The sequence below is a fragment of the Pongo abelii genome, chromosome 1 (genome assembly GCF_028885655.2).
Source record: "Pongo abelii isolate AG06213 chromosome 1, NHGRI_mPonAbe1-v2.0_pri, whole genome shotgun sequence".
Classification (NCBI taxonomy): Eukaryota; Metazoa; Chordata; class Mammalia; order Primates; family Hominidae; genus Pongo; species Pongo abelii.
The window spans coordinates 111,994,962-112,011,011 of NC_071985.2; the positions used below are offsets into that span (position 1 = coordinate 111,994,962).

The 16,050-nt window shown below is 40.2% G+C and overlaps 3 protein-coding genes across 8 annotated transcripts in view; 2 read left to right on the plus strand and 1 right to left on the minus strand.

The window, feature by feature from the left end:
• PDZK1 (PDZ domain containing 1) overlaps positions 1 to 11,333 on the plus strand; it is a 36,651-nt gene extending 25,318 nt beyond the window's left edge. For both annotated transcript variants that reach the window (NM_001132834.1, XM_024235953.3), the window contains 5 exon segments: positions 1,115 to 1,310; positions 3,584 to 3,780; positions 8,312 to 8,536; positions 9,173 to 9,463; positions 10,705 to 11,333. In NM_001132834.1, coding sequence (NP_001126306.1) covers positions 1,115 to 1,310; positions 3,584 to 3,780; positions 8,312 to 8,536; positions 9,173 to 9,463; positions 10,705 to 10,758 — 963 coding nt within the window. In that variant the 3' untranslated portion in view covers positions 10,759 to 11,333.
• LOC100447686 (neuroblastoma breakpoint family member 12) overlaps positions 1 to 16,050 on the plus strand; it is a 2,265,351-nt gene that overhangs the window by 2,067,907 nt on the left and 181,394 nt on the right.
• The window catches only part of GPR89A (G protein-coupled receptor 89A), a 66,954-nt gene continuing 62,622 nt past the window's right edge, over positions 11,719 to 16,050 (minus strand). For 3 of the 5 annotated variants that reach the window (XM_009245185.4, XM_024240449.3, XM_063717854.1), the window contains 2 exons: positions 12,488 to 12,553; positions 11,719 to 12,344 (listed from right to left, as the gene is read on the minus strand). In XM_009245185.4, the coding sequence (XP_009243460.1) occupies positions 12,138 to 12,344; positions 12,488 to 12,553 (273 nt within the window). In that variant the 3' untranslated portion in view covers positions 11,719 to 12,137. The remainder of the gene's footprint in view (positions 12,345 to 12,487; positions 12,554 to 16,050) is intronic. The other 2 variants (XM_054553611.2, XM_054553615.2) reach the window with 2 other exon arrangements.

Below are 16,050 nucleotides of genomic sequence, written 5' to 3' on the forward strand. Positions count from 1 at the left end.
GGGAGCCCCCTCTGAACTGTTTGATTGAGACAGGGTCTCACTCTGTTACCCAGGCTGGAGTGTAGTGGCACAATCTCGGCTCATTGTAGTCTTGGCCTCCTGGGCTCAGATGATTCTTCCACCTCAGCTTCCTGAGTAGCTGGGACTACAGGTGTGCACAACCGCACATGGCTAATTTTTGTGTGTTTTTTTTTTTTTTTTTTTTTTTTTTGTAGAGATAGGGTCTCACTATGTTGGCCAGGCTGGTCCTGAACTCCTGAGCTCAAGTGATCTGCCCGCCTTGGCCTCCCAAAGTGCTGGGATTATGGGCGTGTGCCACTGCGCCCTCTGAATTTACAATAAATTCACTGTTGAGCCGATAATACTGAAATGCTTTAATAGGAAGTGGGAGATAACCGAGATTTTCCTTTGAGGTCATATGGAACCTTAAAAATTGACCAACCTTCTCTTCGTAGAATGATTTTTTGACGTGGACCCTTACTTTCTTTTCTTTTCCAAACTCCCGTTCTAGCTTTTATCTAGGTACCTTTATGGGTTTTCTGAATTCCAGCTCCTACTTGGGCTCAGTTAGCACCTATGTGGGTAGGTCATACTTAAGGGAAAACAACTATAGAAGTAGAGATAGAGGCTGGGGGCGGTGGCTCACGCCTGTAATCCCAGCACTTTGGGAGGCCAAGGCGGGTGGATCACGAGGTCAGGAGATCGAGACCATCCTGGCTAACACGGTGAAACACCGTCTCTACTAAAAATACAAAAAAAAAAAAAAAAATTAGCCAGGCATGGTAGTGGGCGCCTGTAGTCCCAGCTACTTGGGAGGCTGAGGCAGGAGAATGACGTGAACCTCGGAGGCGGAGCTTGCAGTGAGCCGAGATAGCGCCACTGCACTCCAGCCTGGGCGAAAGAGTGACACTCCGTCTCAAAAAAAAAAAAAAAAAAAAAAAAAAGGCGATAAATACATATCAGTTAGCTGGCAGGACATAGTGTAACAGCTTAGGCCTTTCATCCTCTATCTTTTGTTGAACCTAGAGACTGTGCCTTTATACAGAAACTTTCTTATTCCCCAGCATTGTTCTTGGGGGTTGATGTCGTTCCTCATCTGTGTGTGTTGTTACAGGTGAAGAAGTCAGGAAGCCGTGTCATGTTCCTGCTGGTGGACAAAGAAACTGACAAGCATCATGTTGAGCAGAAGATACAATTCAAAAGAGAAACAGCCAGTTTGAAACTGTTACCCCATCAGCCCCGAATTGTGGAGATGAAGAAAGGAAGCAATGGCTATGGTTTTTATCTGAGGGCAGGCTCAGAACAGAAAGGTAAGGTACAACAGCAGGAAACTTGGCAGTATAACCAACAAATTCCTCATCCCAGTCTGACTCCAGAGTTCCATTAGGCTCCCAACTCCCAGCCAGATGCATGAGGGGGCATAGCAAGAAACTAGAAGGCACAGCTGGATCACAGTCTATGTCACATGAGGGTCTGATGTTGGGCATCAAAAGTTTCCATAGCATCATGATAAGGGAGAATTTGGGATCTGGGCAATGGTATCATGGTAAGTTGGCTCTCTGTCGGGGGTGGGGGGAAATCCAAATTGGAAGTGTTTGTTGGTTTTTGTGATGTAAATACTCCTCCCATGTCCAATTTCAACTTACTAACACGATGTCACTGAACACAATGAAGTGTTGCACAGAATTGGCTTTTGTGAGCCGGTGTGAGCCAGTATAGCACACCGCTGGATCTGAGGCCGAGGTGTGGGTGAGGATCTGGGACTCAGAACCAGGAGTCCTCCTTCCTTGCAAGTCAATAGGAAGAACACTAGGTTCTTTCAAGGAAGGTAAATACATAAAAGAACATGAGTTCAGGCCATATAAACTGTTATTCACCCCTAAGTTGTTATTTTCTTTTCACTCTGTTTACATTAATTTATCAAATATTAATTTGGTTTGTGTTTTGTAAAAACATCCTCAGTGCCTTGGAGAAAGAGTATCATGTGAAGCAGACAGGAATTCTTTAGTGAAGGAGTCTACCATTTAGTAGATAAGAGATAAGAGACTTATGTCCATAATTAAGGGAGACAGAGGTTGAGTACCTTCATACAGGGGCAGATCAAGTGCTGTGGTAATTCAACGTTAGAGTAAGCTTTTCTCACTAAAAAGGTACCAGAAGCCCTCATAGTAGGGGTGGCACTTGAGTTCAGGCTTTGTAACATGAAGAGATTTGGGAAAGTAGACAGAGCTGGGATAAGGAAGATCATTCCAGGAAGGTGGGAGTCATGTGAATACAGTCAGGAGACGTTGGCACAGTTTAATTGGCACATGATGTGTAGTACAAGAATTCGTTGGAAGGGTAGGTTGAAGAGAGGTGACAAGGGGACTTCTATGCAAGACTGATGAGTTTGAATTTGGCATATCAGACAATGGGGAGTTGTTTTTTGAGCACTATAAGGGAGAAGAAAAACCAGCCTATAATGTCTTGGGGGCTTTGCACATCTCAATTACTCCTAACAATTATGCAAGAACTGCTGAAATTCAGGGCTTGGAGAAGATACAGTAATTATGTAAGGTCAAATAGTTGTTTAGTTCCAAAGCCCATGCTCATTCTATTGCACCAGGAAGTGACTTGGTTAGGAATGTGCATCAAGATGGATCTGAAGGCAGATCTGTATCAGAGAGAAGGATTGGGGAAGGGAAAGCAGTAGGTAAGGTGCTGTAATAGTTTAGGTAGAATTCTAGGCAGGAACTAATACAAACTGCATTGAGGGTAGAGGAAGTGGGATGTGTAAGGTATTACGGTAGCATCAGAGGACTTAGCAATCGTCTAGATATGGGGACTGGATGCTGGGGAAGAATCAGTTGCCAAGTGTTGGTGACTGGGAGGAAGTTGCTCCACTAACAGGTAACCAAGAGGAGGGGCTTTGGGATGGAGAATGGGCAGAGCTGATTTTTGGTTTGAATACATTACAGTTGAGAGATCTATGAGACATTTTGTTGGAGATACCCAGCAGCTAGCTGGAAAAGTGAAACAGGAACTTGTTAAAAAAAAAAAAAAAAAAAGGTGAGAGCTCTGGCGGCATCTGGTGAAGATACCAGAAGGCCAAAGGCACATGGAGGCATGTATATACAAATATATTCACAACCGAACACATCCAATTGCTACTAAAATGCCAGCATGGGTTTCTTAAGGTCCAAAGTTTTGGGTTTTGTTCTTTATTCTTCCCCATCTTTTATGACAGCTTTTACATAAGATGCATGGCTACAAGTATGCCCACTGACTTTCTGGGAACTTGCAGCCTTTTAATATGCTATTTTGCCAAAATCAAATGTCAGACACTTTTAGTAACAGGATTATTTTCATTAAGACCCCTTCATTGTTAATGGCTGGGTTAGTTTCTGGGGTGAGTTCTGAGCAGGAAACGAGCCTAGATAGTGTGCTTATAAGCTTCCTGGGATGCTGGTGGAAGGGACGGTAGTTGTACTCAGCATGCCTTTTATATCTATTTCATCAGGGCTTTGGGCTCCAGCAGAAAATCTGTTTTATTTTTTTAGGGGACTTACTGATAATTTTATTTTTGGGGGTGGGGGGAGGGTAGGTCAAATCATCAAGGACATAGATTCTGGAAGTCCAGCAGAGGAGGCTGGCTTGAAGAACAATGACCTGGTAGTTGCTGTCAACGGCGAGTCTGTGGAAACCCTGGATCATGACAGTGTGGTAGAAATGATTAGAAAGGGTGGAGATCAGACTTCACTGTTGGTGGTAGACAAAGAGACGGACAACATGTACAGACTGGTAAGTAATACAAGGCCATATATTCATGCATTAAGGCTGGGCCCATTCACTCATGCCCTCAACCTTTGCACTGAGTTAGGACTTTGTTCCTCAAACCGGAAGAGGCAGAACAATCATCATTAAGGCTGAACTGAAGTTCAACTCAAATTGGTAGTGATAAGAGAATGCCAAATGATTGATAAATGAGTTTTAAGTCCTTGGTCTTAAGATTTTGAAAGAATTTGTGAATATAACTGCAGACTTACTCTTGGTGATCTGAGAAAATCTATGGAGAATATAAGCCTGGAAATAAAATTGTTCCCAAAATAGGAAACAATTAGATTTTAAGCGTTAGGTCAGTTAAGTGCTATCAACTGTGCGTAAAAGCCTAGAAAGGATTATTAAACAACTTGTAAGCCCTTAGCAAATAAAAGAGAAACACAGATAGACCAAGACCAAGCTGAATCAAACTAACTTTATTTTCTCTTAACAGCTCTTTATCATAACACCTACTACTGCATGTTTTAAGTTTTTTTTTTTTTTTTCTCACTTTTAACACAAGAACTGAGGTTGTCTAGTTTAACAGATACCTGGGGGGCCTTCTAAGTACCATCTGTCTTGCTAAGTGTTGATCGTAAAGATGAACAAGATAAATGCCCTCTGTGATATACAATGATAATAGAATCTAAAATAAGTGGTACAGAGGGGGGAATATGATGGGTGGTGATATCTTAGGCCCTCCTCATAGATTAGGAAACCGAAGCTTAGAGAGACTAAGTACTTTGCTCAAGTCACGCAGCTTAGTAAAGACTGAAGCTGGTATTTGAACCCAAATTCTTGGACCCGTAATTCATTATACCATACTCCTCAGCACATTTTTTCAAGATAATCTTGTAAGCAGGATTAAACAATTAATTAGATTAATGGCTTTTTTTTTTAGCTACTTGAACAATCATACCTAGAAAATACTTGATATCAACCCGAATATCAACTTGAATAGAAGTCTCTAATGGCATGCTACTTGTTCCTAACCATTTATGTGTTTAAAGTTGAAAGGAGATATGGAAAATATATTAACATACTTAAAGTGGTACTAGATAATTCATTTGATGGACAGTGTAATTAATACTCAAAATATTTAGTCAGGATAGAAAGAATGAAAACTAAAGAAATAAGAATACATTTCAGGTGTACTATACTAACCTAAAAGTAAATTGTATGAATACCACATGGTGAGACCTCATTTGATGACTATAGAAAAAGACCAGAAACTTGATACTCCAAGTGGTTGCCCCATCCAAAAATGGTAATTTAAAAATTAACTGACACTTGGCTTCTGGAGATGACCATCTTACTGTACTTACTTGGTCAGACCATACTTGGAATTCCTGGTAATACAGTTACCCCCTCTCTCTGTGCTTCAGTTTCCTTAGTTGTAAGAGAGGGGGAGTAGCTACAGTGAAGGGTGGCTGTGAGGGTTGAATTGGAATATTCAGAGCATGCAGAATAATGCCTCACACGTCTAAATGTTCTATTGTTCAATCAATATTGTGTCCAGTTTCAAGAACTTCACTTTAAGAAGGCAATGACAAGGGTAACCAGGGAAGAGGTTTTGGAAGCCGCCATGTGAGTATTTAGCTTGAGTAAAGCTTTGGAGAAGAGGGCATCTTCAAGAATTTGAAAGGCTATTACATGTAAGAAGGAGCACTCTTTTTTTTTTTTTTGAGACATTGTCTTGCTCTGTCACCAGGCTTGAGTGCAGTGGTGCCATCTCAGCTCACTGCAATCTCCACCTCCCAGGTTCAAGCGATTCCCCTGCCTCAGCCTCCTGAGTAGCTGGAACTACAGGTGCGCACCACCATGCCCAGCTAATTTTTTGTATTTTAGCAGTTTTACCATGTTGGCCAGGATGGTCTCGATCTCCTGACCTTGTGATCTGCCCGCCTTGGCCTCCCAAAGTGCTGGGATTACAGGTATGAGCCAACACGACTGGCCCACACATTTTTTTTTTAAGGTGTCCTATGGGGCACAACAGGACCAGAGAAGCCACAGGGAGCTAGCTTTTGGCTTAAGAACCAACTGAAGCTGCCAGAAATGATGAGTCCTTTTGCAGTTGGTGGAAAGTCAAGCAGAAATCAGAGGCGGCTGCTGCAGCTGTTGTAAAGGGGATTCTGACCCCTCTTGATCTTATCATAGAATGATTTAATTGTAATTTTTCTGTTTTGGTTAATAGAGAACTTTGATCTAAAAAGAGGTCTGCCCTCATCCTCTCCTTCCCCCGTCTCCAAAGTAAGCCCTGTAGGTTGGGGTGGAGGGTGGATCTTTGAGATACATCAGTGAGTAAAACACAGCCCTCTAGCAGTCCCTGGCACATACTAGACACCCAATTATCTGAATGAAGCACGAATAAAATCTTTTTTTTTTTTTTTTTTTTTTTTTGAGACAGAGTCTCCCGCTGTTGTCCAAGCTGGAGTGCAATGGTATGTTCTCGGCTCACTGGAACCTCTGCCTCCCAGGTTCAAGTGATTCTCCTGCTTTAGTCTCTCGAGTAGCTGGGACTACAGGCGCCTGCTACCACACCTGGCTAATTTTTGTATTTTTAGTAGAGATGAGGTTTCACCATGTTGACCAGGCTGGTCTCGAACTCCTGACCTCAAGTGATCCACCCACCTTGTACTCCCAAAATGCTGGGATTTCAGGCATGAGCCACCAAGCCCCGCCAAAATCTCATTAAGTGTTTTAATGTTATTGCACTTTGCCTCAAGATGAGCTGCGACTGTCAGATACAGTTGATTTGCTTGTTTGGGTAGTGTTATCAGACCTATTTTTGCATGTAATGAGTCACCTGATAATTTTCTATATTTTAAAGAGAAACACTCCACTGTGGAACTGTTGCAAGTATATGACTGAAAAGTCTGAAGTTAGTTGAACTCGGTAACTAGGAAGTTCTGTGCTGGTGGTATTCTCACTTAGAAAGGAAGGAGATGTGGTCTTGTGGTTAGTAAGACACGTGATAACCAGAGGACTAAAAATCTAATTTTAGTCAGGCTGCTAAACAGTGTGATTTGAAGTGGAGCCCACACTGTGCTCACCTTCCATTGCTTGATTTCCTACTCATCACCTAACAAATGTTCCGGACACTTGTGGGCAGCCATTTAGCTGCTGATCCAGGATCACACCATACCCAGGTCCACCCTTCTAACTGTCTCAACTAAAACGGCCAGTTACGCTTGTAATTCTATTACAAAAAATCAATCCTGTTTCCTGTTCTATGCCTCTTCAGTATTCAAGATCATCATCTCTTCACATGGATGGTCTGGGAGTTGATATGAATTAGGAGTATTTAAAGATGTTGGAGAGTTTGGCATAATAAAAGTGACAGCTAATGCTTACAACAATACATAGCAAAATAAGCACAGATCCCAGATCTGGAAGGGGAGGGTGTTGGCAAGCAGCAAAGGGTTGGAATTAACTTTTGTTACAATATGTGACCATATAATAGCTGTCACCCTCTCACCAATTATTACTGTGTATATGGGTTGGTCTCTTCTAGAAGCTTTGAATCTTCAGATAGTGATAAAAATAGTGTTATATTAACATTCTCCAGACAGATCTAATAGGATATAGATACAGGTATGAGAGGAGATTAATTAGGGGAATTGGCTTGTGTGATTACGGAGGCTAAGAAGCCCCACGACAGCTTGAGACCCTGGGATGCCTGTAGTGTGGCTCTGTCCAAATCTGACTGAGCCACACTACTGGCATCACCCCTGATTGGCAGTCCTACTTGTTTGCTTCTGTGCATTTGGCCTGAGAATCTGGGGGGCTGCGGCTGTAGATCTTAGAGTCCAAAGGCCGGAGAACCAGGAATTCTGATGTCCAAGCACAGGAGAGGAAGAGTGTATCCCAGCTCTAGCAGACAGACTGACATCTTTGCCTTTTCTGTAGTTCACTCAGACTTGCATGCTAATCCCCTCTGGAACCACCTTCACAGACACACACCAAAATAATGCTTTATCGGGTTTCCAGGTATTCCTTAATCCAGTCAAGTTGGCATCTAAAATTAACTATCACAAGTGTCTTGTGTTTTACTTTTTCTAATGTGTTTAAGGAGCTCTGAAGACCATCTTACCGAAAGGAAAAGCCAGAAGAATGTACTTTGCATGAGGTACCGGCTAGTCAGTCAGATGTGTCATTTCCCAACAGGGAGATTATGTATAGCTTGTTCAGTGACTTGCTCACTATCATGAACTCAAAAGAAACTAGCAATTTTTTAGACATCTTTTGGGATCCTTGTACCACATCCTATACTGCTTTTATGTTCATGTGTGCATTTGTGTACATGTATATACATATTACTCCATAACGAAGCACAATCTTCTTTTATACCTTTCCTGGTTGGGGTAGTAGAGGAATTTTACAGCCTACAATCAGACACATCCAGAAGAAGGGTGGAATATGTATGATACGTTAAAAATTAGCACATTTAACAAAGTATAACTTACTCATGGTTACAACTAAGTTAATGTTTTTTCCCTTTATTTTTCAAAAGGCTCATTTTTCTCCATTTCTCTACTATCAAAGTCAAGAACTGCCCAATGGCTCTGTCAAGGAGGCTCCCGCTCCTACTCCCACTTCTCTGGAAGTCTCAAGTCCACCAGATACTACAGAGGAAGTAGATCATAAGCCTAAACTCTGCAGACTGGCTAAAGGTGAAAATGGCTATGGCTTTCACTTAAATGCGATTCGGGGTCTGCCAGGCTCATTCATCAAAGAGGTATGGTAATCTGGTTCCAGCAGCCCAAGAAACACAGCCACAATTAGGATAGTCTCAGCTTTTCCCACCCATTGATGGCTTAGTAGAGAGGTTCCATTGAAGGCACACACTGAGGGGTCTCACGAGTTCAGATAAATGTTGTCATGGTCCCACACCCTTTACGTTAGCTACCAGTACATCATAAGCTCACGTTTTTTTTTGTTTCCCAAACATCTGTTCCAAACAGTGTGAGTTGACTGAACTCTAGCTGACAGTCACTATCAACCCTGATTGGCAGTCATATTTGTTTGCTTCTGTGCATTTGGCATAATGCCCCTTACCCTGTAGGGACTGATAAGACTCCCTATAGCTTTCAAGTTGGGAGTGAAGAAGGGGGACCTATTTATCCCCCTTCATCCCAGAAGACATAGGACATTGAACCACTATTTATAATACCACTAATCATGTGAGTATGGAAGTTATAGCCTTCATAAATATAAAAGCATTAGAACACCTTTCTCAACTTCTATACCTCAAGGAGAAATAATAACATGATTAAAAATAAATTCTTGAACTCCTCATCTATCCTCTTAAGGAGAGCTAGTCTGATGTCCCCTTCTCTGTTTGAAATTGATAACTCAGAACTTCTATTCACAGGTACAGAAGGGCGGTCCTGCTGACTTGGCTGGGCTAGAGGATGAGGATGTCATCATTGAAGTGAATGGGGTGAATGTGCTAGATGAACCCTATGAGAAGGTGGTGGATAGAATCCAGAGCAGTGGGAAGAATGTCACACTTCTAGTCTGTGGAAAGAAGGCCTATGATTATTTCCAAGCTAAGAAAATCCCTATTGTTTCCTCCCTGGCTGATCCACCTGACACCCCTCCAGATTCTAAAGAAGGAATAGTGGTGGAGTCAAAGCATGATTCACACATGGCAAAAGAACGGGTGAGTGGGGGCCTATTTCTTTTCGTGATCTAATTTACTAGAGTATGGGTACAGTCCCTATGAGTATATTTAATGTCTATGTTTGCCACAGATTTTTTTTTAAAACTAGAAAATGACAGTGTAAAGATAACTAACAAACAAATCAAGTTATTGTAGAGGACAGGAGGCAGTATAAGGACAACAAATTTCTTACTTTCATAGCATGCAGCTGACAGCAACTGTCTAGAGCTAATAAATCAAGAAGTAAAAAGTTTATCAGTATTGTAATGGGAACCCCCAAAAGAGCCTGAATCGGATGATCTAGGTATGAATTCTGGTTCTGTCATTTGTCAGCTGTGGGGAAATGGATTTATTTGTTCTGTTCCTCAGTTTTCCCACCCATAAAACAGGGATAATTTGTAGAATTGTTATCAGGATCATGTTAACTAAGATTATATTAACTATATTAAAGTGCTTTGAATAGTGGCTGGCTCATAGTGAGCATGTAAGTGGTGATGGTTAAAGACAATATTGTTTAAAACAATTGGCAGGTATTCCAGTTTTATTACTAGGAAAGATTAAGCATTCTCTATATTACTATATATTTGGATTAAATTTCTTGGTAAGTCTCAGTTTTATATTTTTGCCCAATTTTTCATAGGTGAACTTGAGGTCCAAAAGTAAACTGACTTATCCAAGTTCATAAAGGAAATTTATAGCAAAGCCGAGACTCTAAAAAAGTTTAATTCAATGTTGTTGTTCTTTCCATTATATTAATTCTGCTAATGGGTGGAATACTCACTTTAATAAACTCAGTTTAATGAACACACACAATGCCCACTGATTTGTATTCTGGAATGCTTAATAAATACTATTAGTTGTCATTTAAAAATTCTGTAATTTCTCTTTAGGAAGTCAATATCCTAGTCTTATAAAAAAGAAATATATACAGACATTAAGGAATTTGTTAATGTGTCAAACAGCAAGTTGAAAACAATCAAGTGTAGAATTCAGGCCACCTGACTTCTAGTCATACCTACATCATCCGATTCAGGCTCTTCTGGGGGTTCCCATTACAATACTGATAAACTTTTTACTTCTTGATTTATCAGCTCTAGACAATTGCTGTCAACTGCATGCTGTGAAAGAAATAAATTCTAGTGAGTGACTCTACTCCCCGACTTAAGTCATGCAACTCTAGAATAGATCATCCCTCTTTCATTACTCTACCATTTGTAAATTCTTTGTTTTCTTATACACAGGCCCACAGTACAGCCTCACATTCTTCTTCCAATTCTGAAGATACAGAGATGTGATGAAAACAAGTAATAGCTTTGGCTGTTTATTTGATAGCTGTTTCTGGGTATTTAATAGGAATCCTTTCGCAAGGAATGAGTTGCGACCTGTTTACTGTTTCTTGAGAAGAAAAACTCCACTGGAAACCATTCACCATGTGTGATTGTCTTCTGTTATCATTTGTCTTATAGGCGGCTATTGCAGATGGCTAATTTATGCTTAACTTAGGAAGAGATAAGGCAAGAGCTAGATTTTTTTCATGTGATCTCTTCCAACCTTCAACTTAACTACATTTCTCTGTATGATGATGTCTCTTACTTCTACAGGTTCCTTGAGCACCAAAGATGATTCATAACTCTGTATAGGTGACAGCTGCTTATAAAAGCATCTTAGCAGATAAGCCTATTAAAATTGTGCTTTTGTAACAATGTTGTGGTTGCTAGAATAAATACCATTAACAAATGCCTTTTGAGTATGCTTGATAGTGCTTTTGTTTTGGATTCACTTTTTATGCTTTAACCTTCATTTGCCTCTAGAAACCCAAAACACAATAAAGTACAGAATAAGACCTTAGAAATAAAATTCAGAATTTTCTTAAATTGCATGTCTGAGTGTTCTAAAAATTTTTCAACATTTCCCTTTCAGAAGTGACTTATTCCCCCAGTTAAGTTATTCACGGTTTCACCCCACAGTGTGAGGGGTAGATAGAAAAAAAAAAAAGGAAACATCACTACCGAATTGAAATTAGGGTATAATACTAAGTTCACAGGAAATCAAGAAAAAATGACACACCTGAAATCTCTCTTTTGGTAGAATCTATTTCAGGTGCATACCACCCCTTTCCCAGAAGAGAACAGATAACTTCTTGGTTATTTTAATGGGGCAGGATCAGATGAGGAGGTGTGGGATGCTAACTCATGTTAGATCACACAAGCATAATACCAAGCTATGCTTGATAAAATGAATGTAAGGCCAAAGTGTTACAGTCTCTGATTTTAATGAGTCAATCTCAAGGCAAAGCTATAACCTTTTCCATGTGAACCTTAAAACGGAAATCCTACGTGTTCGGCTCAGCTACCACAGACATCTCTTGTCCCAGAGTTCCAGTGTATTTTTCCCCTTTAGTTTCTTGGCTCCTCTCCGCCTCTACACCAGCCTCAAATCCACACAGGATGCTCTCTGCTGAGTATTGTCTTGAGTTAGTTCTCCCTCTCATGTTCTGGCTGATGCTGCTCATGGTCATAATATCACCTGAGGGGGAAGGAGTATGCTATGAGGTGAAAAATGCTACCACAGCATTTTGTTTGTTTATAAAATGTCAGGCCCTGGTTCCATTTTTCCCCCCTTATATCTAAATTTTGAAACCACTGGCCTCTAACAGTCTGTAGTAGGCTTAAGTTCAAGGTGCCATTTGCTTCTCTGGTGCCTGTTTGTGAGCCAAATAGAGGAAGAGTATGCTAGAGAGAGCGCTGACCAGGAAGATCACATCAAACCAACGGTGATAGAAGTTGAACTGCAGTTCTCCAAGGACTTCAGTGATTATGGTGCGGTATTCTAAAGGCATACTCATTCGGATCAGCAGTACAGAGGAGACAAAGTACATGCCCTGTAAGTCAAATGAATTAATCCAGAAGTGACTCTGAATGTAGTGAGGAACAGGACAAAGGAAATTATTAAAATTCTTAAAAGTATCAAGCACATTTCTGATATTTTACAGCTGTAAACATAAAGGTAACTCATTAAACTTACCATTATCTGTGCTAATAGCAGGACAATGACATTGGAGGACTTACTGCTAGAGATGGCATAAAAGAACTGTCAAGAAAGAGGGAGATAAATTTATGCAGTACTGTTAGATTCCTGTGTCACGAACAGTAAGAAATATGGTTAACATTTGATTAAAAGTGTCTCTTCCATGCCACAATCCTGTATAGAACAATTCATATGATTAAGACTATAAAGAAGAGACTTAAAATAGACTGCTGAAAAAGTTATACTTTCCCCCTGGGGGTAATTTAATTACATAACATATGAAAGGATTCCTATTGCTATCAAACTTCAGAAACTATGTGATACATATGACTTAACATCACTATAAAACATTAAGTCAGATCACTCCAGCACACTCCAAGCGTTTGTAATTGTTAGTAGGCTCCCGCGCTCTTTCTAAAATTGTGCTAGATGTCTGCAGATCCCTTCCTGTCCCAACCACTTTTCTTTCATTCAAAAGCTCCTGGATTTTTAAATCCCAACCTTTCCTACCAGAGAGGACTCACTTTCCACCTCCGTGAAGTCTTCCTACATTGATTAGAAAATAGTTGAATTCAGGCTTTGTTATCAGGATGATGCTGGCCTCATAAAATGAGTTAGGGTATCATCCTGATACCAAAACCTGGCAGAGACACAACAAAAAAAGAGAATTTTAGACCCTGATGAACATCGATGCAAAAATCCTCAATAAAATACTGGCAAACCGAATCCAGCAGCACATCAAAAAGCTTATCCACCGTGATCAAGTGGGCTTCATCCCTGGGATGCAAGGCTGGTTCAACATATGCAAATCAATAAACGTAATCCAGCATATAAACAGAACCAAAGACAAAAACCACATGGTTATCTCAATAGATGCAGAAAAGGCCTTTGACAAAATTCAACAGCCCTTCATGCTAAAAACTCAATAAACTAGGTATTGATGGGACGTATCTCAAAATCGTAAGAGCTATTTATGACAAACCCACAGCCAATATCATACTGAATGGGCAAAAACTGGAAGAATTCCCTTTGAAAACTGGCACAAGACAGGGATGCCCTCTCTCACTACTCCTATTCAACATAGTGTTGGAAGTTCTGGCCAGGGCAATCAGGCAGGAGAAAGAAATAAAGGGTATTCAATTAGGAAAAGAGGAAGTCAAATTGTCTCTGTTTGCAGATGACATGATTGTATATTTAGAAAACCCCGTTGTCTCAGCCCAAAATCTCCTTAAGCTGATAAGCAACTTCAGCAAAGTCTCAGGATACAAAATCAATGTACAAAAATCACAAGCATTCTTATACACCAATAACAGACAAACAGAGAGCCAAATCATGAGTGAACTCCCATTCACAATTGCTTCAAAGAGAAGAAAATACCTAGGAATCCAACTTACAAGGGATGTGAAGGACCTCTTCAAGGAGAACTACAAACCACTGCTCAACAAAATAAAAAAGGAAACAAACACATGGAAGAAACACATGGAAGAACATGCTCATGGATAGGAAGAATCAATATCATGAAAATGGCCATACTGCCCAAGGTAATTTAGATTCAATGCCATCCCCATCAAGCTACCAATGACTTTCTTCACAGAATTGGAAAAAACTACTCTAAAGTTCATATGGAACCAAAAAAGAGCCCGCATTGCCAAGTCAATCCTAAGCCAAAAGAACAAAGCTGGAGGCATCATGCTACCTGACTTCAAACTATACTACAAGGCTACAGTAACCAAAACAGCATGGTACTGGTACCAGAACAGAGATACAGACCAATGGAACAGAACAGAGCCCTCAGAAATAATACCACACATCTACAACCATCTGATCTTTGACAAACCTGACAAAAACAAGAAATGGGGAAGGGATTCCCTGTTTAACAAATGGTGCTGGGAAAACTGGCTAGCCATATGTAGAAAGCTGAAACTGGATCCCTTCCTTACACCTTATACAAAAATTAATTCAAGATGGATTAAAGACTTAAATGTTAGACCTAAAACCATAAAAACCCTAGAAGAAAACCTAGGCAATACCATTCAGGACAGAGGCATGGGCAAGGACTTCATGTCTAAGACACCAAAAGCAATGGCAACAAAAGCCAAAATTGACAAATGGGATCTCATTAAACTAAAGAGCTTCTGCACAGCAAAAGAAACTACCATCAGAGTGAACAGGCAACCTACAGAATGGGAGAAAATTTTTGCAATCTACTCATCTGACAAAGGGCTAATATCCAGAATTTACAAAGAACTCAAACAAATTTACAAGAAAAAAACAACCCCATCAAAAAGTGGGCAAAGGATATGAACAGACACTTCTCAAAAGAAGACATTTATGCAGCCAACAGACATATGAAAAAATGCTCATCATCACTGGCCATCAGAGAAATGCAAATCAAAACCACAATGAGATACCATCTCACACCAGTTAGAATGGTGATCATTAAAAAGTCAGGAAACAACAGGTGCTGGAGAGGATGTGGAGAAACAGGAAGACTTTTACACTGTTGGTGGGACTGTAAACTAGTTCAACCATTGTGGAAGGCAGTGTGGCGATTCCTCAAGGATCTAGAACTAGAAATAACATTTGACCCGGTCATCCCATTACTGGGTATATACCCAAAGGATTATAAATCATGCTGCTATAAAGACACATGCACACGTATGTTTATTGTGTGTGCAATATTCATACTATTCACTATTCACATACACTATTCACAATGGCAAAGACTTGGAACCAATCCAAATGTCCATCAATGATAGACTGGATTAAGAAAATGTGGCACATATACACCATGGAATAGTATGCAGCCATAAAAAAGGATGAGTTCGTGTCCTTTGTAGGGACATGGATGAAGCTGGAAACCATCATTCTCAGCAAACTATCGCAAGGACAAAAAGCCAAACACCGCATATTCTCACTCATAGGTGGGAATTGAACAATGAGAACACTTGGACACAGGAAGGGGAACATCACACACCGGGGCTTGTCGTGGGGTGGGGGGAGGGGGGTGGGACAGCATTAGGAGATATACCTAATGTAAATGACAAGTTAATAGGTGCAGCACACCAACATGGCACATGTATACATATGTAACAAACCTGCACGTTGTGCACATGTACCCTAGAACTTAAAGTATATTAAAAAAAAAAAAAAAAAGAAAATAGTTGAATTCAGTAGGTCCTTACTTAATGCCATTTATAGGATCTTGGAAACTGAGATTTTAAGTGAAATGATGTATAACAAAACTACATTTTTCTCACAGCATTATAATGAAATGTTGAATGAAACATTTTTTTGAGGACTTGGTATATACAGTTTTGCTTAAAGCCGCTGTTTCCAAGAACTTATTGATGACATTGAGGACTTGCTATATTCTGCTCCCTTACTTCCATATCTTCTCTATAAGTGATTCTCACAATTATTCTTCCAGTCTCAAATATCTGCTGAGTATCTGCCTACCATGTGCTAGGTTCTGTTCTAGATACTGATAACATATCAGTGAACAAAACAGATCCATATCTTACTCTATCACCTTTAGTGAATGTACTTATCTATAATTG